This window comes from Carex rostrata, chromosome 11, assembly GCF_964058835.1.
Source record: "Carex rostrata chromosome 11, lpCarRost1.2, whole genome shotgun sequence".
Classification (NCBI taxonomy): domain Eukaryota; kingdom Viridiplantae; phylum Streptophyta; class Magnoliopsida; order Poales; family Cyperaceae; genus Carex; species Carex rostrata.
In genome coordinates, this window is record NC_135928.1 from 13,539,327 (window position 1) to 13,563,629 (window position 24,303).

Below are 24,303 nucleotides of genomic sequence, written 5' to 3' on the forward strand. Positions count from 1 at the left end.
CATATATATATATATATATATTAAAAAGTACAAGCATATATAACTTATTAGTTGGTAAGCATTAATTTGGAATTACAGATGTCCTGGCACAATTTGATGATCATTAGTTGGGACAGCATAAATCTCTATAATAATAAGAATTAACGAACGCAAGATGTTCGAACACACAATTAGGCATGATTGTCGCCTAACCTCCAAAGAATTAAATTGCAGGCATTGGTTATATGTATATAATATTATTTTGACTTTGAACCTGATTAATTATACCAATATTTTAAATATAAGCACCGGTGGTAAGTAAGAAAGCATATATATATATACATATATTATATTTTCAAAATTTGGGCATTCTAGTGTTAGTTAAGTACGTACAAAGACGAAAGAATAACTGCATGGGGAGTACCAATCAATATGCATCTGTAAAAAAATATATAAAAATAAAAACTTCAATAAACAACTTCCAATTTTATGGAGGGTGTTTGGCCCCCCTTTGCTTGTACCTAGCTCCGCCCCTGAGTACGTACCACCATCGGTTTCAAGTTCATTGTTCATATAATTAACTATTTAGCCTTAAGAACGAAGATCTTAATTTGAATGGTGTTTATATACCTAGATATTCTACTGTGGATTAAAAGTGCATTAAAAAGAGGCCTAAACTTTTTATACTTGCATATTTTTAACAACTGCTCATGTCATTAAAAATTCATATTCCAGGTTAGGGGTGTCAGCGGGTACGATAAGGGTTAGGTGGAAGCATTTTCATATCCGTCCTCGTCACAAATTATCCTTACCCGTACTCTACCCTTACCCGTTACAAATTGCCTTACCCATACTCTACTCTTACCCGTTATAGTTCTCAGATAATAAAACGGTAACAGGTAAATAACAGTTAATACTTGTATAATAATTATTTTTATTATTTATTAAATAAAATACTAAGAATATTTATTTGTCACATATACAATCATATTACTAATATGAAAATTAATTCCAACTATTTTTTTTTTATCAAAACACAAATATCTTTGTTCTTTAATTAAAAAAAAAACAAGCATGCAAATAAAAGCAAGATGGTCAATTGTTTAAGTGCTTTGATGATGAATTATGTTTAACACAGTTACATAAATAGTCAATTGTTCAAGTTAGAAAATTTAATAAATTTTGTTTTCTAAGATCAAGAGTAGTTGTTAGACTATTGGAGATGGATAATAATTCAATTGTCATTAAAATATATAATATATATATATATATATATAATTTTTTTATATAATTACCTGATCGGGTAACGGGTACGAAATAGGCTTTACCCATATATCTGTTTTGGTAACGGAAAAAAAAAATCTTTACCCGTACCCGATAAGTTTACGAAAAAAAAATCTTACCCATATCCGTCTTATCGAATACGGTACAGGTTGGGTAAACAGATAAAAGGGTGTCATTGACACCCCTATTCCAGGTGTGTGTGTGTGTGTTATTTCAGGTGTGTTATTACCAAATTCTTTTTTGTATATGTTTATAGTTGCAATATTTGGTGTTTAGACTAGCTCTTTCAAACTCGTTTGTTAGAATTTCGTAATTTATGTGCTAATAGCCTAATAATAAGTATGTATGTGTGTTAGCGATTATAGCGGCATAGAGGGGAGATTAAAAATATATATATATATATATATTGTAAATAGCGTAGCTATAGTGAAAACTATCATACATAGTATTTTTTTTCTTTTCAAATTTTATATTCTATATTTCTACTAATTATCAACATAATAAATATTGGAGAATTGAGGTAGCAACTAAATGACAACTAATCTAAGTATATATATTTTTATTAATTATGCAAATAAGAGGGGGGAAAATCTAAAAAGTAACATTATTTAATATATAGTTAATATTTCATAGTATTACATATTATAATAGATGAAGAGCAATTAATTTTATAAGGTAAATGGAGTTAATATACATATTTAAATATTTTATATATAATAATAATAATAATCATCATCATCAAAATTAGCTTTTAATTGAAACAAACGATAATAATTTTACAAATAAATACTATACGAAGAGCAATCAAAATGAAGAATTAATATTTGAATATTTCTCGATATAGAATGAAAGAATAAATCACAAATAAAAACAGAAGCACATAGTTTGGTTTAGCATACTTATCGTAGAAGACCATGTAACATTAAAAATAGAAATAGAAGTACAGAAGACCATATAAATTGCAAAAAAAAGGCCCATGTAGCATAGCGGTAGCAATAGTGCGTCGTGCATAGCGGTAATAGCAGTCAACTATTATAGCTATAGCGGTCGTAGTTGAGTTAGGGCACTTAATTTTATCTTATAGTTTAGCGTTTATGGTCCGAAAAAAGCTATAACTAGCATAGCTATAATGCCGCTATAGCTAGCTTTCTAACCTCAACTCAAGAAATGATTAAGATTCAAATTTCAGGCGTTGATCGAGATTGAATGTTTTTATGTGTTTATACTTGCATGCATATATAAACGTACATTCATACAGTTATAAATGTACTGCCAAAAGTTCATATTGAATTAATTAGGAAAATTCAAAAAACCTACTAATTAAAAAGGGTAAAACACAGGGTTTTTTTTTTTTTTTGGCAAAATTTCACGGCGTAGGCTTTCATTTCCACAAACATCAAGAGTTACATTGTTTACTGAGTACATTAATTAGATATCAATCATATGATATGATATGCATTGAAGCTTTACTCATTTAAATCAAAAGTAGATAAAAAGTGGATATGTAAAACCTGTGTATCCCTAGCTCCTCCAATGCACTACCTAACTTATGGGGCTGTTGTGTTGGTTGATCGATGCATGTGCCAGGGAATATTACCTGTAGAGCATGAGCATATTTATTGTTCTAATCAAGCACCCAAATCAATTCAGAGAAGATAATTAATGTTCAGGTTGGTATAATTAACTAGCTATATATAAGAATGAATTTGGGCAAAATAATAAAATCCATCAATTGGAAGACTTCTGATGAGATGAAATTAAAGTTGGTCTCTCTGCATCTAAATGCTCATATTTGTAAAATCCCACCACCAAGTATAAATTAAGTATTACAATTTTCTTTTCCTTTCGTCTATGACTTGTTGCTAAATTTTTTTTTTTTGAGAAAGTGGGTTCAACCCACCGATTTCATTAGAAACTATAACTGTCAAATGCTAAAAAAGCTCCAAACAACTAGAGCTTATAGCATGTTTACAAAAAGCACTGCTAAACAAAAGAATGTTGAGTCCTAATACAAAAGAGCTATAAGAGAGGTAATAGAACTAATGAACAAATAAGTAGAAATTAGCATATACTATCATCATCGAAACAAAATATTTAATCAGCATTGTGTTGGGTTTTAGTTTGTTGGGCTATAATGGGCCAGACATACCATCTCCTTAAGACCTTAACCAGACTTAATTCATTTTTGGACCGCTAAAACTTTTACAAACTTCTCTACATATAATTAGGGGAACATTTGACAATTAATTTCATTTTACTTCCGCCAAGCTACAAAGGTGAATTCATTAATATTATTCTACTTAATCTACGTACGTTTCAATCTTACCAAACAAAATATAATAAAGGGATGTTTTATATGCTTCATTCTTAAGGTTTAAAGGTTGTTTTATGATGAATATTTATAATCGATAATTTTTTTGTTGTTGTTTGAGGTGTCATGTTTTATCAGAGAAGGAAATTAGGCATGGCGTGATTAATTATATCACCAAAAACGTCACGTCATGTCTATCAATTACGTGACGTGATTCGCGTGTCACGTGACGTGATCGCATTCGAGCGAAAATTACAAGTCACGTCACGTAATGTGATGGTTTGAAATATAGAGTATCCAACTTTTTTGGTACGTATAGAATATTCAAGTTTCCATTGTAGTGTAGGTTCAGTGATATTGGTACTCATTGGTTTTTATTTTCTCTAGTTTAATTTAATGAATATTTGTAATTTGAATTTTTAATCAGTATGCAGCCGATTAATCGGAATTATGCAGACAATTTAACGTTTTTAATAAATTTATGTATATATATAATAATTTATATAACTCATTAAACTTATCAAATAAATTTAATTTAACTAAATTCTATTATTATAACATGACACTACACTTATTTTTTCTTAACGCGTAAGCACTTTACATATGTAAGTAACACATTTATTTAATGAAAAAATAAATTCAAAAATTAATCTGTTTCAAATACTAATAACATATTATTTGAAAAAAAAAATTAAACATTCCAACACAAAATCACTAAATTTAGTTTCATAAATGAACATGTCGTACTAATTGAAAAAACTACATCAGTAAGTAAGAAAAATAAATGCTATATAAATAAAAAAAAGAATTAATAAATTTTAAAGTAAGTAAGAAGAAAAAACATATGTAAAAAATTATTGGATGTATATCCAAGCACAAATAAAATTACAATACATAATTTATAAAATTTATTATCACACACTATCACAGGAAAAAAAAATCAATGTGAAAATAAATATTTACTAAAATAAATTGGAATAAATGAAAATAAATAGGAATAAACAGAAATAAACAGGAATAAACGGACGATTAAATGATAAAACGGAAAACGGTCGATAATCGGAAAAACCCGTCGATTAATCATTTTCATCCATAAACAAACATCTATTAAGTGTATTCATAACGGTTTGGCCGCCGTTAACTATTAAACAGACGTTTAATCGACCGTTAAGACCATTTTTACAACACTGCTAAGAAGTAGGATTATTGTTGCTTAAATTATAATTTTAGGGTTTTAAGTTGGATATGAATAGTTTTATCATTTTGTACTAGATATTTAATTTCATCAATTTAGTGTTTCTGTTGTAAGTTGGATGTAACATTTTAGTTGAATTTTAATGTATTTTTCAAGTTTATGATAACAATTATAGTTCATAGAGCGAAGTTTAAATAAATTGTTTTTATGTGCTTCCATTACGGAAGAATAAAGTGAACTTGCGGCTTTAATAAACTATAATATATATAGTGCACCAAAGTGTGCCTTAATGGAGAGAGCGGCTATAACCATCATTACCTCCATTGATCCTTAATTAGTTTCTTTAATTAAAATATTGCTAATGATTGTATACATAGGATTATCAAACTAGCAATCCACATTTAATTAGCTTCATAATACGATGCAGAAAGTATTCAAAATGTATGACTTACTCATCATGATTTCAAAGATATAAATTAAATGTGAAAATGCTTTTCAAGCATCTGAGATTCTGAGTCACCAATGGGAATGATATCTAGATCACTAACGTGTTAACAATATCATTAATTAATGGTTTAATACACAATAAAAGAACAATAGTTAATGTCATAAATCCGGTCCAAGCGGAATCCATATCCCTGTAAGGCTGTAACAGAATATTTATATTTATATTTATATTTATGTTTGGATCACAACCGCCCGATCGGAATCCAACTCGAAGTGGAATACACGTGGGCACTTTAATTGTCGTGCAGATTCTGATCTAAACATAATATTTCTGTTATCTTAGGTGATACGAATTGGCCCAAGTGTGGGTAGTACAACAATAGATACTTGGAAATAAACCCTCAAATCAATATGTATATGGCACTCCCCTTTTAAAATTATAAATAAATAAAAGGTAATCGCCAATACTATAAAATTAAGTTATGATTATCATGACTGGCGCCGCAATTCCGCAAAGTAAAAAATTAACTACAAAAATCATGGAAACATTGGTGATGATAAAATATAATTGGATTATCCATCATTATTAATGATTACACTTAGACTACTTTTTTTTTTCTTTTTTCTTTTTCCTTTTCTAATATTATTATATATATAACCACAATATATCCGCACTCCCTCGTCTCAAACCCAACCCAAGTACCCAACCCAACCCAACAAGATCACATGGCCATCGCCATGGAGAAGAAGGAGAAGGGGAAGGAGAAGGAGAAGGAGAAGGAGAAGCACAGCAACCTAAAGCATATTCTTATAGCTATTCTCACTCCTCTCCCTTCCATTATCTTCTATCTCTCTTTTCTCCACCATTACAACCACAACCATTCTTCCTTCCCCTTTCCCAACTCAAAAATCTGGTCATTTTGTTATCACAACCCTCTACTTCTTGTTAATGTCCTTTTCTTCTTCAATGTCGATGTCTTATTCTGGCTCCTTGGTCTTCTCCAATCCAACAATTGGGTACGTAAATTAAGCGGCCAAAATTTAACAACAACTTTTTTATTTCACGATTTCCTATTATATATGTAACCAGGAATTTACTAATTCTTTCTTGCTTTGTAAATTCTAGTTGATTGATCTGTACTGGACAGTGATACCAGTTCTTCTGGTACACTACTACGCGAGCCATCCTAATAGCAAAAGCAATGTAGTGAGATCAACCATTGCTATTGTATTAACTTGGGTTTGGAGCATAAGGTTAACTCATAATTACTTCAGAAGAGAAAACTGGGAATGGGGTAAGAGAGAGGATTGGAGATTTAGTGATATGAGGAAGCAGTACGGCAACAGCTGGTGGTGGATTTCTTTCTTTGCCGTCTTTCTCTCCCAGCAGGTACATATATATATATATATATATATATTTACACTTAATCTGCCTGCTTTGTATGTTTGTAAAAATGCCTCCTCATGTTTTGTTCATCACCCCCTCATATTTGAGGAAAGTACTTGTTATATTACTCCAGTTCACCAAATTGAGGTTTCTAAGTGACGCTGTAAATTAATTGTATTATTTTGTGTTGTTCACATTATGCTGTATCTGCAGCAAAAGAATGGTTGAGGGCGCTCTGGTATTATAAACCTGTATGGTGCCAATACTGGACCCCAACTAAATTTTATATCTGTACTTAACAGATCTCTCTGACAGGTATTTCTAATCGGTATCTGTCTTCCCATGTTTGCTATTCACGCAAGCGACCAACTGTGCGGCATCTATGACTTAGTTGCAGTGTTAACATGCATTACTGGCATAACAGTAGCATATTTTGCTGATACCCAGCTTCATGAATTCGTGACCAACAATGAAAATTCAAAGAAGCTTGGTACACCTGTCATACCAAACCTCGAGACAGGTCTTTGGAGGTATTCCCGTCACCCCAATTACTTCGGAGAACAACTTTTTTGGTGGGGCTTGTATCTTTTTGCATGGAATTTGGGGTACTCCTGGATGTTTGTAGGGCCCTTAGTTAATAGCATGTGTCTAGGTTATGTAACGGTACTGGTAGAGAGACGTATGGTGGCAAAAGAGTGCCGTGCTGAGGCATACCGACAGTACCAGAAGACTACTTCTGTTTGGATCCCATGGTTCAAAGGAAGTAAGGTTGATGAAATCAAGGAGAAAAACATGTAGTTGCTCTCTGAAGGGTTTGAATAATATGCTTGGTTCTTCTTTTGCTGTGTATTTCCGGAGGCTGTATTTCATGTTCGGTTGTCATGTATAATGAAAATTGTGATGTGCATTAATCATGTAATTCTACTATTTCTTGTTAGCACTGTTTGCATTTTTTTTTCAATAAAAAAGAGTGATTTTGGGCTCATTAGCGCAGTCTATCAGTATCAACCAAACCAGGGTAATATAAGTTGATCTTAGAGATATATATAATCCTTCTTAGCTCCAGTATTAGATAATTCTTTTAACAACATTTGAAGCTAATTAATAAGAACAAAAGATACAACTAAGCACATCTCATACTCAAAATTTAATTCATTTAATCCACACCAACAATAAGGTATACTGTCACTTCTGCTTGAAATGAATTGAAAACTGACATCAAATAAAATTGGTTACAAAAGGTGTTTAATCAGTTTGTAGCTTTGGATTCTTCCTCCTTGGTCTCTGTGGTCTTGGGTTTGTCCGTGTCTTGAGCCTTCTCCTCTTGTTCCTTGTTGGGTTGAGCAGCAGCCTCAGCTGGTGCCTCGCTCAAGACGGGGGCTAGTTCTTTAACAGAAGTTGGAGTTGACACCTCAGCTGGGGTTTCTTCAGGTTTGGTCTCAGAGAGGTCAACCAATGGTGCCTCAACGGCATCAGTCTTTTCCTGATAAAATTTAATTTTCAACATCTGAAGATACCATCGATATTAAAATATAAAATGAGAAGGTAGTGTGAAAAATTATCTGACCTGGACGGTGTTGGGAGCGACGTAATGGGTGGAAGTGTCTTCAGCAGGTGGAGCCATGGGGCTGGGGCTGGGGCTGGGGCTGGGGCCGTGTTCTTCCTTTGGTTTGCTGGCGCAGGCACCCATCCTGACTGGCTCCTAGGTCTCCTGTCGCTCCACCTGGGGATTGTTTTAATTAATTTATGTTGTGAGGAAGAATGATTATCCAGATTTTGTGAATGGTTTCTTATAGGGTATAGAGAGATCAAATTGCATCCTAGGTCTATTTTTGGACAGTAAGATTTTGACGTTTGGTGGCCAGGATTAAGAAGAAAGGAATTACCAGCTATGTATTTCCTTTAATAGGGCCTTTGCTGAGTTGGTTACTGTTACACTTTAACATTAATTCAATTCAAAGGGAATTCAATGGGAATTGCATATGTATCCGTTGCCGTTAGAAGATTTGTATCCGACTATTCAAATTTATCAATTTCTGGATTTGGATCCAGATGAAATGTACGGTTAGGGTCAAAAGTAATACTAATTAATTATACGGTAACGGTGCTATTTAGTATTTACATTACATATGGGGAGTTCTGTTTTGAGATTCATATATACCATACGACTCAGATCTCATTAATTCTACTCAATCAAATCAATCAGGTATTGCATTGGATCTGAATTCTATCTGTAACGTGGCATAAATAAAAGTAAACAATTGTGGGCTTGACTATACCACCCTACCTCTACGGCTCTACGGCTCTACCTAGAGCTAGATGTGCTGGCTGATAAGATAATTATTCACTTGAGGTGGTCCTCTTCACACTTCACTTGATTTGATTTATTATTATATAAGGATAAGGATATACAATATACATGCATGCTACCAAATCTATTGTCATTCCTAGATCTTCTAGTCCACAAACAGAGAGAGAGAAAGAACGAAAGAGATGGCACTGATGAGCAACCACTTTCTCATACTAGTCTCCGTGACTATCTTCTCTTTTCTCATCATTACTCCTCCTAATGTTCACACAGCTCATCCCAACGAGTCCCAGACTGCTACCAAATCTACCAGATGCACCATAAACTGTTTCCGGGCTGATCCGGTGTGCGGGGTCAATGGCGTGACGTACTCATGTGGCTATCCAGAAGCAGCTTGCAACAATGTTGCTGTGGCTCATGGTGGAGCGTGTAAAAACTAAAAAGCTTAAAACAATGGGTGCTAGCACCAATGTTATTTCTTCTCCTTCACAGCAGCTTAGCTAGCCTCAGTTTCATGCAAAACTTTTCCTCATTTTACTGTTTATCTTACAACCATATCATTAAAAACAATAAGAGCTCTGTGACTGTCAAGTGTTGGTGTAGTTCAGGTTTCTTAATCTCTGTTGAAGCTTGTTATCAGTTGTTGATTGTGCTTGTAGACTTCATGACAATCAATTTCAGAAAATAAATGCATTTGTTATCTTTCTTTTTTTTACTTTAGGATCTTTCTCTAAACAGTGTGAAGCATCAACAACGAAGAAATGGGCCTAATTACTTGTTTCAGTAAAGCTGTCTGGTACTCAGCATGTGCGCTCAAGACAAATCCAACAAAACTTGTATTTCTATCAAATAAAATGCTAATATTGCGAGGTTTTCATCGTATGGATAGTATCCTGGATCAAAATCAATATTGCAAAATCACATAAGCTAACATTACATATTTTTCTCTTCAGAAGCATCTCATTTTCTGCATTCAATTTTATGCAAACTGAAGAGATGAACAAATAATATAAAAGGAAAAAAAAAAAAAAAATCCTACAAAATTTAAATATAGATACAGACCAAAATCATATTGGAAAACCAACAAAAACAGCTGTTTTCAACACTAGTAATAACTCGGAGAGATTTCTAAACAATACAAAACTACATGAATTTAGATTGTATTTTTTTCTACTGCTAAATTATTCATGTTTCTATTCTATTCCTCTTCTGATGAGCTCTGCATATAATCATCTCCCTGGTCACCTCCTCCAGCAGTATCCTGCGCAGAAATGTATATATCACGGTAGCTAATCAAGTCAACATGCAGTGGGATATTATGTGAAAACAGAAAAAACAGGTCTCACAACCATATAATTAAATTCAAAACACAAAAGAGGCCAAATGCTCTTGTACCAAAGAGTCAGGCCAGTATAAGTGTATAACTAAGCAGGCACAAAAATCGATCTGGCCAAAAGTGGCATTAATAGTACAGTAAAGAAGATACTTACAGCCATTTTGTCCCAATCCTTCAACTTTGAACCAAGCATGTAGCTATCTCGTAGTGGGGCCCATCCTAGATCTTTCGACTCCTCGTCTACTGAAGAGGCCTGAAGATAACAATCACATGCATTAATGGTTTGTAACTGATGGGGTTAAGGGGAGAGGAGAGAGCTTCGTGTTTGAAAGTTCGAAAGCTTACCAATGGCTTCTTTAACTCCGATAAAAAGGTTTGCTTCCTTTGCTTTGCCAGAGCTGTATCAATTAAAATGTGATCATGAAATTAAAATATTTAATTTGTATGCCATGCAAGAAGACATACAGAGGCCAAAATGCTTCAATTAGAAACTTCTATAGCAGTGCAGTACCAAAGTGGATGTTTGCAACATGTTCAAAATTGTAGCGATAGTAATTCAAAATTATGACATTGTGTGAATTTCAACTTTGGTTCCATGAGCGAATACTATCAAAAAAGAAAAAAGGCACGTAGAAACAAGAAGAAAATAAAGGACAAGACAATGATGAAAGACATCATTTTTTTTAAAAACTAAGGAACCATGGACTTAGTGTAGTGGCACGAGACTTCGTCTCCCTACAGAGAGAAGAAGGTTCAATTCCCGAGAATAGCATCCAAAAGGTGCTAGGGTGTACCAGGGCCCTTTAATAAAAAATAAATAAATAACTAAGGAACGAAAGAAAACAAGTGTAAAAGAAAATTACATTTCGCATCCTTAGACTTTGAAGGATCTAGCTTCTGAGGATTCTGAGCCTTGCTCACCTGCTCATCACAACACAAGAAAGGACAATAAAAAATACAATTTCCAAACTAGGATGGTAAACAACTTTAAAAAGTGGGATCTTACTGCATTAAACAACCGAACAACTGCACGCCCGTCAGCAAACATACATGGAAAAAGAATAAGAAATTAGCCTATACTTGGAAACAAAAATTAGATGGACAAAATAGCGAAGAATGATTCATTGATTACCTCCTTTTGTTGCAATACTAATAAGGAGCTTTTCCTTTGCATCCAAGCAACTTTCAGGTTTCACATGGCCCTTCTCAGCCACCTAATATCCACAAAAGCACCAAAAACATACAACTTTACATCCTAGTCCTGTACAAGTTACATAAATTGCAGATTTGAAAAAAGAGTACAGACCAATTGCTTCTCCTTCCTGGCATGCCCCTTTGGTTTATGCTCTTCTTCCTCCTCTGCTAGCTTTGCCGCAACAAGCTTCTTGTGCGCTGCTAATATGGGTCCCTTCAATAAACACGTATCTCAACCAATTATCAACAGGTTATGTGCTTGTGTGATTGATGTTTCATCAAGTAAGGTAAAATGCAAAAGGATTCGTAAAACCCTATGTAATATGGCATAGTAGTTTACATGGTTAAATTATCAACTCTAACAGCTAAACTATGTATATCAATAAATAAACACATCTACAACTTTGCCACTAGAGCTATTTGCTCTACCATGCAGTCCAAAGTATGACATTCTGCTTGTGAAGGGAATGGTTTTTTGAATTGTGAAGAGCCAAGTTTACAAATAAATATTGAGAGGTTATTTTAGTCCATGTCCATAGAAACTTAATGCTAGGTTTATAGTAAGACATATTGGTGGATCCAGTAAGAGTCTTGGGTTTCAATTGAATACCCAATTTTTCAAAATTCAACATAAAGGTACTTAATGTCTAGTTAATATCGTTTAGTTTTGAACATCCAATTAGTACATTATGCAGGGTCTCGTGATAGGTATTCTTACAAATAAAATTTGAGTTGCTTAGGGCCCTTTTTTTGACAAAATAAGTAATTTTACCAGAAAGTGCAACAAAACCAGAAAAACCAATTTTACCATAACAAAGAACAAAGCCACAACTTGTGTACAATTACTCGAGTTTAATTTGAAAAGACGTTAAGAAAAAGAGGAGGAGACAAACCAAGGGATCGTTAGATAAATTCTTGTTCATGATCTTCAAGAAAGCAACTTTGAAAGCCCTACATCCCTCAGAAAACCTTGTAATTCCACCATGCTCCTGTCCTTCTCCTTCTTCTCCTTCCCCTTCGCTCCCACTCAAACCATCATATCTCTCCTCCTCCTCCACCTCTTCATCGCTCTCTTCTTCTTCCTCAGAGTCCGAGTCATACTTCTTCGCTCTCTTAGAGAAGATTTGGAGTAATCTCTTGCTAGGTTTCTTTCGCTTCCTTGCATCAGCCACGGCCGAGTTCCGTGGGCCTTTCAGCTTCTTGTTGGGTTTCTTTCCCTTTTGTTTAGATTTCCGTTTCAGGGTTTTAGGTATAGATGATGGGGTGGTGGTTGGACTTGGAAGGGTTTCCGTCTCAGTCGCCATTGCTATTTGCTAAGCACCGCCAACGAGGAGAGAGAGAGAGAGAGAGAGAGAGAGGCAGGGTTTTTGCTGCTCTTTTATGCTCCTAATGATCTCACAATTTCAATATCCGTTTGCTATAAAGAGTCAATACACAGTTCGGATTATAATTAAATTTAATCGCTATATGACTAGTTGCACGAAATGCGTCATAGGTAAATAAAACAGCCAACAGACCTATTTTAAATATGGGCCTAAAATAGGAAGGTCGAAAGGCATTAAATTGGGCCCAGTAAGTAAAACCTGCTTAAAATTGGTCTCAATATGGGCCTAAAATAACAAGGTCGAAAGGCATTAAATTGGGCTCAATTTTATTTTTCCGTTTCTTTCTTCAGTTCAGTAAAAAATATTCTAATTGGAATAGGAGGAATAGATCAAAAGAGACCAGCTTCTTTTTTGTAAAAACATAAAAAACATTTGCACAATAATGCCTACAGTTTAATTTACAGGAATTATAATGTCACGATAAAAGGAGAATTACATATTTTATCAATTGCAATCAAGATATTAGAGAAGAAGAAAAAATTGCAATCCTATCATCCCTTTAAATTAAGTCTGATGACTCATGCTGTGCATGTCTTATTTTTATTACTCTAAATTACATTAATATTAATTGTCCTTAATTAGTCACTGTGCTTGCCTTTCTCTTCTTTTTCACTGCTATCAGAATGATGCTCTCTTTCTGATGTTCCTTTCTTCTTCCCATCCTTTTTCTTCTTTCCATCCTTATTCTTCTTCCCTTTTTTCCCCTTCCTATCCTCATTGTCACTTTCTTCACTTTCGCTATTGCTATCGGTATCGCTATCATCACTGCTACTGTCATCATCTAAATTGTTGGATATTATTATGTGAACACCGGGATCCTCTGCACTATACTTTCCTTCTAGCATGATGGAATTGTTAACAGCCTGATAATTACTATTCGTGTAGGCGCTCATCAAGTTTTCGTCATTGAATATCTTGCCTTGAGTATCGACCAGTTCATCCAAACTCGTTCCCTTCATTGCTGCGCCTTTATTTTCACCTGCCAATGTGATTATCCTCATGCCTGCTGGATCAGCGTCGTCATGGTTGTTTTCGTGCTCTGGTATATCTTGACTGAGGGAGACTAGGCGGTCTGTGAGCTTCGAGATCATGTCATGAATCCCACGCTCAGACCGTTCGGATTTTGCATGGGAGGAATTAGCCATTATATATTTATATGAGTGTTTTCTAGGGAAATTGGTAGGTTCGATTTGAGCTTTGAAGAGATTGATGTCTTATATATATTTATATATATATATAGGTTTTGAAGAAGGGTTCCTAACTTCAAATTGGGACCGTGAAATAGCATACCCATAGCGCGCTGGAGTAGGAAAACAGCAAGGAACAAATTATTGGTCAAGTACGGGGAAAAGCATATCTTGCACTAACAGCTTGCTGCTTCAATCTATCAAAGAATATATTATACTTGGAAACGACGCCTATCCTATATATATATATATTTTCTTGGAATCGAAAGCAAATTAAAGGCATATAAATTCTTAATTATTTTCTTTTTTATCCAATCCGATAGATCTAGAAAAAAAGGTTGCTGTGTGGATTTAAACAATTCAGTTATGTATGTATTCTAATTGTTTGACTCAGTAAGCATCTGAAAAATCATATATAGATTCGTAACTCTGATTTTGGGCATTTTAGTCAAAGATAATATTTCAAGAAAAATTGTGATTTAATTCTTTGGAGTATTACATTTTTATGGAGTCAATAACTCACTAAAAATAAGAAAGGGGATTGACCTAAAACTACGCTCATCAGAATAAACAACGTACGTGCAGATTGAGTTTTATTTCAGATACTCATTTGCATCATATTTTAAACATTCCATATCATTTTTTTAGAATGAACCATGCATATATATATATATATATATATATATATATTTAGCGAGCATTCGGTGCCATATTTCTGAATTTTAATGATTTTTAGACAAGTGTGAATAGTTTTGATCATAGTTGTGTTGCTTTGTTTTGATCATTTTGGATGATTAATCATGACATCATAATTCTGATCAAAAGCATGAAAAACCATTTTAACTACACGTTTGTAATTTCGTAGAAAATGAATTGTTCGAATTTAAACAGCAGCAGTTAGTCAGTCATTTCTCGTATTGTGCATTTGTGCTATACTGCTATCCTATAATAAATAAAAATATTTAAAGGACTCATTGGCAAGTACGGGAGAGAATGTATATCAAGAGAAGAGATGATCCATCAAAAGATACTTACAATTGGTCATCTCACATGCTCTCCTCCCTACCAAAACTTAACAAAATATATAATAATACACATTTCAAAATTATAAAAAAGAAAAGAAAAGAAACTAAACTCGTTGAAATCGCTCCAGTAACCAACCACTGTACATAAAAGTGTCTGTTGGACTGTCAGAATATAAAAGAAAAAAAAAACCCTAGAAGACAGGCTGAGCAGATGGCAACTGCACAGGTGAGAACACAACAGTGAGAGGTGCATGGTCAGAAAGGGAATAGTTGTCAGGCCACATCCCTTTTTCAACCTCGGGAGGGAATAGCACCGCATCTTTTACATTAAAACCAAACGTCAATGCCTCTCGTTTTTCTTCAGCTTCATTTTTGACAATTAGTTTTTCTTCGGGACAGGTTGATTGCTCAGGTTCCTCCCACCATTTGGGGCTCCTCCATATCTTTTTCTGCATCAAAAATGTTCAGATAAACTGCCCCCTTCTTTAAGATGGTGTTGCCATAATTATATGGTACACTAATTAGATAAAGCATGAGAAAATAAGAGCTTAACCTGGAATTCAATAAAATCCATGACACCATTAGAGTCAATGTCAGCCTCCGCCCACAAATCCTGTAATTCTTCTGAGCTAAGCCCACAGGGACCACTCAGCCCCAACTACACATCCATTCACAAATATATTTGTCTTAGATTATATTATTTTTTTATGAAATAAAACATCTTGTTCTACATTTAAAGAAAAGCAAAATAAATTAAGAAAATGTGCAGTCAATTTACCTGACTCAGAGCTTGACAAAACCCAGAAAAGGTGGCAAAATCAGTTGAGTTGTTGGCCTTGAGATATGCAAATGCATCCTCTTCCGAACGTGATGCCCCTTGTAGAAGGCACTGAAATTAAAGGGGGGCAAAAGAAGAAAGCAATCAATGCAGTATAATCTTTGTTTGGACATGATTTTAGAATCAAAACTTGCCCCGGAAATTTTACAAAGAAGAAAATGAGGGAAAGAAGTCAAACCTTGATCATAGCAAAGATAGCACGGTTCCAGCTGGATTTGAGAGGCATGTGATGCCTGTTAGGATTCAGAAGCCATATAAAGTCAACCCCACATATGTTCCCTCTATGATTTCTGTGGCTCACCCACTGTTTTGTCGGACGAAAATAAAATAATAATAATAATAGTAATAAAAGTTATGTCAGATATAAACTTTTTAAAAAATAAAAAGATGTACAAGTTACTCTAGATACTCTGTTTCTTAGAGGATTTTCTGATTGGTGACATGGGCAGCAACTAGCCATTGATAAGGTTTTTTGAGGGAATTTTGTGTAATAAATTACCTTGTGGGCATCAGCATCGCTGTCAGTATACTGATGAGCAGTGTCATAGGATGAAACAAAACCTTGGGATCTCAAAAATTTGTAGACATGTCCCTTTTTACTTCCATTCCAGTCCCTGAAAATTTCAAAAAATATGTAAAAGTATCACGTAAACTAAAATAAAGATGCAAAAGTATTCAAGGCAAAAGCAAAACTTACCCACAGAGAACTATAGGAATGGGACTTAGTTTATGCTCTCTTTGGTATGATTCTATGCATCGAAGTATCTTATACACCTAAAAATAAAAAAAGAAGGCATATTTTTCAATAAAATTACTGGCAAATGTGACAACAGAATTTATTGTGTATAACATTTCCAAGGAATCAATAACAATAATGAAATACCTGCTTGAGACGAATAATACAGAGGCTATAATCATGGGGAAACAACAAATGAGTATTCACAATGAGCATTTGTTGCTTTATACCACTGCTGGTATTGTTTCGGTATGGCCAGAATGGTACGACTGACTCCACATGTAAAAGTAGTGCCACTCTGTCCCCAAAATCATTGAAGTGCAGGTTTTTGTAGTTTACAACCCTAAAGGTGTCTCTATGCACAGCAGTCAACAGACCTACATTTCAAAAAATAAATAAATGGCCAATATGAGCATCCTACAAGTTGGGTGCATACTTCAATAGCCCACCATAACATGCCAACTTTCTGTAATCTTTCAGTTTAGTAGAAATTTAATACTGTGCCAGTCAGATGCCTGCCTGTACAGTATATAATATATTTCTGCGACTGCAACAGACAGGTATGTCCATACTCTGTAAAATGTCCCCACATGTTTTTTTTTTTTTTCAAGAAAAAAGTAGAAGTAGGTATACCACTGGTAAATTATCATTTTATATGTTAAATATCTTTTCTCATTAGGGAAACTACAAATTTTAATATACAAAAGTCACGAGACGACATGGTGGAAGCTTTATGTATCGTATACTCCAAAAATGCTCAATTGTAACGTTTATCTAGCACTGCACGTATCCAAAGTCTCCCTAACCTAAATCCTTCAAAATTTATACACAAGTAAACATGAGGATTTAAATCTTTTTTAATTCAAAAGTTGGTCAACGCTGATACATTGCTTATTCAGAAACTTGTTCTTGTGTTTAAACTAAAATTTGAAAGAAACAAATAGGTGCTGCAATCATACATTAAAGAAAATAAAGATGAATGTCCTATCAATGCAATTTGTAACAACTTTAAAGAAAAAAAAATGATAATACCATCGCCTCGGTTGTTTGCTCTTGCAAGCTTGAAGCTGATGTAACCAGCATCACCAAGTCTCTTTTCATACATATCAACAAGCTCTCCATTGCCCAACCAAACCTCCTGAAACATTTCCAAAAAATCCAACTTCAATTGATAAGACAGTCAATGAAAACAAATAAACAAAATTAAAGACATTAAGGAAAAAACTTATAATACCTGGAGACAGATTATGGAAGAACGTTCCTCTAATAAACGGTCGATTATCCTTTGGTTGCGGCTCAACCAATATGCTTTGTACTGACTCTCTCTACAGCTTTGGTCCTATTTCAGGAAAAAAAAAAAAAAAATGAATTGACATTCTATTTAGTAAATAGAATAAAAAGGCATTTCCTTTCAATTATGGTAACGTGTAAGTGGAAGCTTTGAAACCAGTCCAGGTGACTTTGCAACTTCAGACATTTAGGAAGTTTCCATTATCTTAATACATATGTTGATATTTATCTAAAAATAGAAAGAGGGGCAAAGAAATACAAAACCAGTTGCGGAGCTAGTAGAAGTAATATTGGAGTAAATTGATGCTATATAGTAAACATGTATACATATAGGAATTTTTTACATAAATCCAATGCCAAAAAATAGACAATCATAACCATTACCCATATAGCAACAAAAACAAAAATGTATACTAGATTTTGCCAGAATCTTGACATCAGAAGAAAGAGAAAAGTCCAATAACCTCTAAACTAGAAGTTATAAACTAATATTTAATTCCTATTTGAGGATATTGCAATAAATCCATCAATAAAAGAGCTATTACCAAATTGACTGCAATATTCCAATTCCAACAGATAGAAAATGAGAGAAGGAACCTAACCAACAAATCCCAACTGGGCCAATTCCACAACCATTGCCCCCCACCACCACCAAAACATGCACACACAACACACACACAAAAAAAGAAAAAAAGAAAAAAAATGTAATCCTGAGCACCTAATGCATCAGCAAGGACCCATCTTGTATTAAAGTCAGAGATGAAACAAATTAAAATCACTTTAAATGTTAAATTTAATCAATCAAATGATCTTTAAATCAACATTGACCAAACCCAACCAATGATCTTGACCGTGTCTAAAAATCAGAAACATAAACCCAACAAATTTGACCAAGTAAATAGAGAGATGAGCAAATTGAAAGGTACCTCATCATCAAGTCTTTTGTAGATTGGTGCCAGTATGTTAAATGTAGTGCACGAAACACACCGCTCTGCCTTTCGAAACTTTCCCTAACAATTTCATTTTTACAGTGTATGATTAAGAAGACTATTCGAAAACCAAATTAAAATCTTTCACATGCTAGCAGATTTTCTTTTAAAAATTGCATCAAATACTAATAAAAATATGCATTTGCATATATATTATCTATTTGACATATCTGATTCGTTTAGGAAAAGGTAAGGCTGCCTAATTAATGTTATATTTGGTGTAAGAAAATGTACTATTTATTTAACATGGAAACCATTGATTGTCTCTCTCTAATTAAACCTCTTTTTGATATCTACTGAATTATTGAGGACTATTTAATTAACATGTATTTGAGAAAGAAGAAGAGAGATAAGAAAGGGAAAAAGGGAAATTAAAAGGAAATCCTATATATTAACTGATTGGCAAGGAGAAGAAGAGAAAAAGAGGCAGTGTTATTAAATACATACTCACCATTGAAGAGGTAGAAAGTGGGGACGGAAGAGAAGAAATTAAGAGGTAGAGAGTGGGGAAGAGAAGAAGAGAAATACTGAGTTTGCGAAGAGGAGGAGGGAGATAGGCAGATAGAAATGGTAATGGTGTAAAATTAATGTATCCGCCGGCTTTATATAATATATACATACAGAAGAAATTAAGAGGTGGGACATATGAGATGAGAATGAGATGACTGATGACTGATGAGGAAATAAAAAATAAAAATAAAAATAAAAATAAGAAAATCCCATCCTAGCTAGGCTAGGTCTTACAGGAAGGAGAGATCTTTTTGGAAAAATAAATAAATAAAATAAATAAATGAATAATAAGAATGACCGGTTGGGTGGCAAAATGGAAAAAACGATGGGAAGGGCTATGGTCGGTCAGCCGGTCACCCACCGTCGCGTTTCTTCATCTAGATGGACACGTCGAATTTCTACGTTATCCTACGACTGTACAACGCTCTACACGGCAGGTGAGACGGATCTAATTTTTATTTTAATAATAAATGGATCTATTGATACGGTGAAAGATGGAAGCTAGAGGGCAAAAATTGCTCCATCTTAAAATATTTTAAAGAATATGTAATTCAAATAATTATTTTTTTAGTTAGATAATGTATATATATGTTTTTTGCAAAAATATTTATACTAATCTTAAATAATGATAAAATTATTTACACGATTATGTAGTATATTATTAGAAAAATAAACCTTAAATTTATATTTTACAATATTTCAAATAAGTAAAATACAAATTTAAGAGTTTATCTTTCTAATAACATGTATTCGATATATATATATAGGTTGGCTACTCTACTTTCATAAGCATATGAGGGCATATGCTTATAAATTATATTTGCGTTTTTAATGTCCGAATAGTCGATCTGAAGCACTCAACATGTTCTCCATACCATAATGTGCTTGGAGACCAAATTTTATATTTTTTAAATTTCTTTTACTATTTTTTCAGAATTTTTCAAAACAGCCATAAAAAATATTAAAAAAATATATGAAAAACCTTGTTTTGAAAAATTCTAAAAAAAATAGTAAAAAAATGAAAATTTTGGTCTCCAAACACATATTAATATAGAGAACATGTTAAGCGCTTCAGATTAACCATTTGGACATTAAAAACGCAAAAATGACTTATAAGCATATGCCCTCATATGCTTATGGAAGTAGAGTAGCCAATATATATATATATATACTTAATTTGCGTTCATATCTCTAGTTTTAAAGTTCAAATAGTCAATCCGAACTTCTCAACATGTTCTTCATATTGAAATGTGCCTGGAGACTAAATTTTATATTTTTTGAAAAAAATTTACAATTTTTTATATATAATCTAATTGAAAATTTTGTTGCATGTCTATTAATTTTTTTTTTTTTGAATTTAATATTCCTTAAAATCTTTTATATACTTATTAAAGTCTAATGAGAGATAAGAATGTGTTAAATTTGATGAGAGTAAATAGGAGGTAGAGATAGAGAGGGAAAAAGAGGGGGAAATGAGGGCCCACAAGAGTATTTTATTAATTATTTTAGAAGAGGAATATTTTGTTTGGAAAATTTTAAAAAGTAGAACAATTTGTAAAATTTCCCAAGCTAGAGTGTATTTATTAATTAATTTCCACCTTGTCAATGTCACCCACCGTTTCGTTCAGATAAATGATTTACCTTAAATCCATTGTTCAAATATATATGCTATCTATCCTACTTTTCATACGCATATCCACTAAGAATTGACCTTACCCATACTCTACCCATACCCATTATGAATTTGCCTTACCCTACCCTACCCTACCCATAACCGTTAAAATTAGTGGGTAACGAAACGGTAGTAGGCAAATAACGAATAATATAAATATAATAATTTTATTATATTTACAAATAAACATCAAAACTTATCATGTCATACATATGCAATCACAATTATTAATATAAAATTAAAATATAAGTATTCTAAGTAAGTTTTTTATTAAGCAAAAAAATCAAAATCACAAATATCTTTTCTAACAAATTCAATTCCTTAACTAAATAATAAAAATTCAAATAAAAAAGTAAAATGTTTAGCATAATGTTCTTCTTATGATATAATTTATTTTATATAATTATCTGTTATCCAATGGGTACGAAATAACCTTTACCCGTACTCACACTTGTTTATGTAAAGAAAAAAAATTACCCATACTCATACCCAATAAATAGAAAAAAAAACAAAAAAATCATACCCATACCTGTCTTATTGAATACGATACAAGTAGGATAAACGGGTAAACGTGTGTGATTGACACCCCTAATCCTACTATTCATACGATAAAAAGATATGGTGGATTTTGTCTTCCTAAAAAACTTCACTTCAATTCTCATTTCAAATGAAAGCTTTTGTCTTCTTATAAATAAAAAAAAAATAAAAATCCAAAAGTACGTTCACCTCCGTATATTAAGCATAATTAGTACTTATTGGTTAACAAATAATTAGAGTAGAACTAGAGTGTTCTTAAGTAAAAAATTCATCTTTTCATCTCTTGTTGCTTAATTTCAAAACTTATCAAATTTATTTCAAAATAACTAATTTAAACAGTTGAAATCAATATATTTCATGTGTAATGCTTTGCATGTAAAATTTATAAATTTTTTAATTAATTTTAGTAGAAAGTCTAAGTAGTACAAAAAAAATTATAAGTTAATTTTTGTAATGCATTCATTTTTCATTACTTTTCGATCAATTGACTTTACACACAATTAATTTATAAATTTTGTATGTAAATGCATCATTCGTAAAGTATATCAGTTTTAACAATTTAGAATCGTTGTTGAAAATCAATCTAATAAATTTTAGAGTTAAATTTATTAAGCAATTTTGTGAAGTTAAAAACATTTCAGTTCTGCTCATAATAATTATGTAATTTTATTCAACAGATAATAAACAGTAAAAAAAAATTATTTAACTTGTGATAACTTTGCATGAAACTTTTTTTTTCTTTTTTCCTAATAGTATAATAGATAGGTTTCCTTAAAATTTGGGAAGTTGGTCTTCCATTAGAAACTGACCACGTGGCACATGCACAGTCAGCAGATGACAAAGTAAAAGTAAAAGTAAAAGAAAAACAAGATTAATACGTTTCTTTCAATTAAATTAAATTTAATTGCGGTGCGGTGTGTTTGAGATGTTTTCTTGAACTTCATCCTTAAATTTAATTTTCCTTGGTTGCTTTTCAACTTGAGGTCAAAAGGCGTAGATCTGATGATAACAATTGAATTGAATTGAATTAATACATCTGATCTGACGTTTGAAAGTCCCACAATAATTAGGTCGGTACTTTGTCTTTGTTAGATTTTTGCGTTGTTTTCCCGGAAGTAGGTGTTCTTCAGACTTCAGCTATTTGGTCATGACTTTTATTTTATAATTATCACATTAGCTTCCAATTATGAATTCAAATCGTTCAAACCAATCTACTTTAAAAGTAAATTTACGTACAAAGTTTTTCAAATTTTAAATTTAATTTAGAATAATACCAAATCGGAAAAAAATGTTCAAAAAACAAATGTACTAAAATTAATTTATAAACCTTTTAATTTTGACCGCTTGACTTTATATTAAAATAATTTAAAAATTTTGCATATAAATTCATCACTTGTGTAGTACATATGGGTTTCAAACTTTCAACAGTTTGAATTTGTCGTTTGAAACCAATAAAATAGATATTGGAGTTAACTTATCAAACACTTTGATCAGTGACCTTAAGATTTAAGAACACCCTAGCTAGTTATACTCTGTGATAGATTGCCACAAAACTGTATTATTTTTATGGTACGAAATATATATATATAAGAGTCAAAGTTCATATAATTTCAAAATGTTTGCATAAAATTTTGGACTTATAAGTTTAGTATAAAGGACACAAGTGTTAGAAATTTATTTTAAACCTCAAAATTTACGTAAATAAATATTAATTTTTATATTGATGTTTTTTAAAGTTTATGAATTATAAAGCTTAATTTCTTTGATGCACTGATACACAATTAAATGACATTCATTCTTTTAAGGAAGCTGGTATGAGTACCCGCGCTACAGTACCCGCACATAAACTGTCATAACTATTTGTGGGGACCAAACTGCCATAACTGCACTTCAGATCTATAACATTTTTTTTTAATATTAATAGTCAAATTTTGAAGTATGTAGTCCAAAGAACACAAGTATTTATATCTATATAGTAAACAATATAAATGATAAATTAATTATTTTTAAATAATCGTACCCGCACTTTTTTTTAAAATTTATGATGTCGTACCCGCACCTAAACTGCCATAATTACTTGTGGGGACCGCAACTGTTCCAGATCTGTAAATTTATTTTAAAATATTAATAGTCAAATCTTGAAGTATATAGTTCAAAGAATACAAGTATTTATATCTATATAGTAAACAATGTAAATGATAAATTAATTATTTTTAAATAATCGTACCCGCACCTTTTTTTGAAATTTCTGACGTCGTACCCGCACCTAAACTGCCATAATTGCTTGTGGGGACTGCAATCGTTCCAGATATATTACTTTTTTTTTAATATTAATAGTCAAATATTGAAGTATATATTTCAAATAACACAAGTATTTATATCTATATAGTAAACAATGTTGTACTTTTTACATAACTGCTTGTGGGGACCTAAACTGTCATAATGTTGTAATTAGATCCCTCATCTTTTTACATATGACGCTGAAAGTATTAATATCTAAGTATTGAAAGTATTTATATCTATGCACTGAAGTATTTATTTTTATGAGGTCAACTATTTTTGTTAGAGACATATTGACGCGGAATTAGTGCTGAGGCTTTGAAAGGGTGCTGCTAGAATTTTAGAATAATAATTAGTTGAGACTATATAATATCTTTTAAGAATAATAATTAGTGGACACAATATAATTAGTG

General features: G+C 32.5%; 5 protein-coding genes across 6 annotated transcripts; 1 reads left to right on the forward strand and 4 right to left on the reverse strand.

Annotated features, from left to right (window-relative positions):
* Positions 1 to 5,942: 5,942 nt before the first annotated feature.
* Positions 5,943 to 7,590, forward strand: LOC144561443 (3-oxo-5-alpha-steroid 4-dehydrogenase (DUF1295)). The gene is made up of 3 exons (XM_078310405.1): positions 5,943 to 6,233; positions 6,343 to 6,606; positions 6,919 to 7,590. The coding sequence occupies exons 1-3, from the start codon at positions 5,943 to 5,945 to the stop codon at positions 7,399 to 7,401; spliced, it is 1,038 nt and encodes a 345-aa protein (XP_078166531.1). The 3' UTR covers positions 7,402 to 7,590.
* A 131-nt stretch (positions 7,591 to 7,721) lies between these two features.
* On the reverse strand, positions 7,722 to 8,442 carry LOC144562417 (uncharacterized). The gene is made up of 2 exons (XM_078311635.1): positions 8,171 to 8,442; positions 7,722 to 8,086 (listed from the first exon to the last, which is right to left on the reverse strand). The coding sequence occupies exons 1-2, from the start codon at positions 8,291 to 8,293 to the stop codon at positions 7,853 to 7,855; spliced, it is 357 nt and encodes a 118-aa protein (XP_078167761.1). The 5' UTR covers positions 8,294 to 8,442; the 3' UTR covers positions 7,722 to 7,852.
* Positions 8,443 to 9,802: 1,360 nt separating this feature from the next.
* On the reverse strand, positions 9,803 to 12,776 carry LOC144562263 (Rrp15p protein). Its single transcript, XM_078311451.1, has 8 exons — positions 12,335 to 12,776; positions 11,554 to 11,655; positions 11,380 to 11,461; positions 11,254 to 11,273; positions 11,111 to 11,168; positions 10,593 to 10,645; positions 10,402 to 10,500; positions 9,803 to 10,172 (listed from the first exon to the last, which is right to left on the reverse strand). The coding sequence occupies exons 1-8, from the start codon at positions 12,743 to 12,745 to the stop codon at positions 10,110 to 10,112; spliced, it is 888 nt and encodes a 295-aa protein (XP_078167577.1). The 5' UTR covers positions 12,746 to 12,776; the 3' UTR covers positions 9,803 to 10,109.
* Positions 12,777 to 13,379: 603 nt separating this feature from the next.
* Positions 13,380 to 13,957, reverse strand: LOC144562343 (uncharacterized). Its single transcript, XM_078311555.1, has one exon. It carries the CDS (start codon positions 13,915 to 13,917, stop codon positions 13,405 to 13,407), a length of 513 nt encoding a protein of 170 aa, XP_078167681.1. The 5' UTR covers positions 13,918 to 13,957; the 3' UTR covers positions 13,380 to 13,404.
* Positions 13,958 to 15,019: 1,062 nt separating this feature from the next.
* On the reverse strand, positions 15,020 to 19,473 carry LOC144561892 (Calcium-binding endonuclease/exonuclease/phosphatase family). 2 transcript variants are annotated; one of them, XM_078310997.1, is made up of 11 exons: positions 19,343 to 19,473; positions 18,829 to 18,912; positions 17,847 to 17,951; positions 17,645 to 17,750; positions 16,760 to 16,989; positions 16,574 to 16,650; positions 16,376 to 16,490; positions 16,055 to 16,180; positions 15,817 to 15,927; positions 15,592 to 15,696; positions 15,020 to 15,487 (listed from the first exon to the last, which is right to left on the reverse strand). In XM_078310997.1, exons 1-11 carry the CDS (start codon positions 19,343 to 19,345, stop codon positions 15,230 to 15,232), a joined length of 1,320 nt encoding a protein of 439 aa, XP_078167123.1. In that variant the 5' UTR covers positions 19,346 to 19,473; the 3' UTR covers positions 15,020 to 15,229. The 2 variants fall into 2 exon arrangements, with proteins under 2 accessions (XP_078167123.1, XP_078167122.1); XM_078310996.1 differs by lacking the exons at positions 18,829 to 18,912; positions 19,343 to 19,473 and adding an exon at positions 18,448 to 18,573.
* Between the last annotated feature and the right edge of the window lie 4,830 nt (positions 19,474 to 24,303).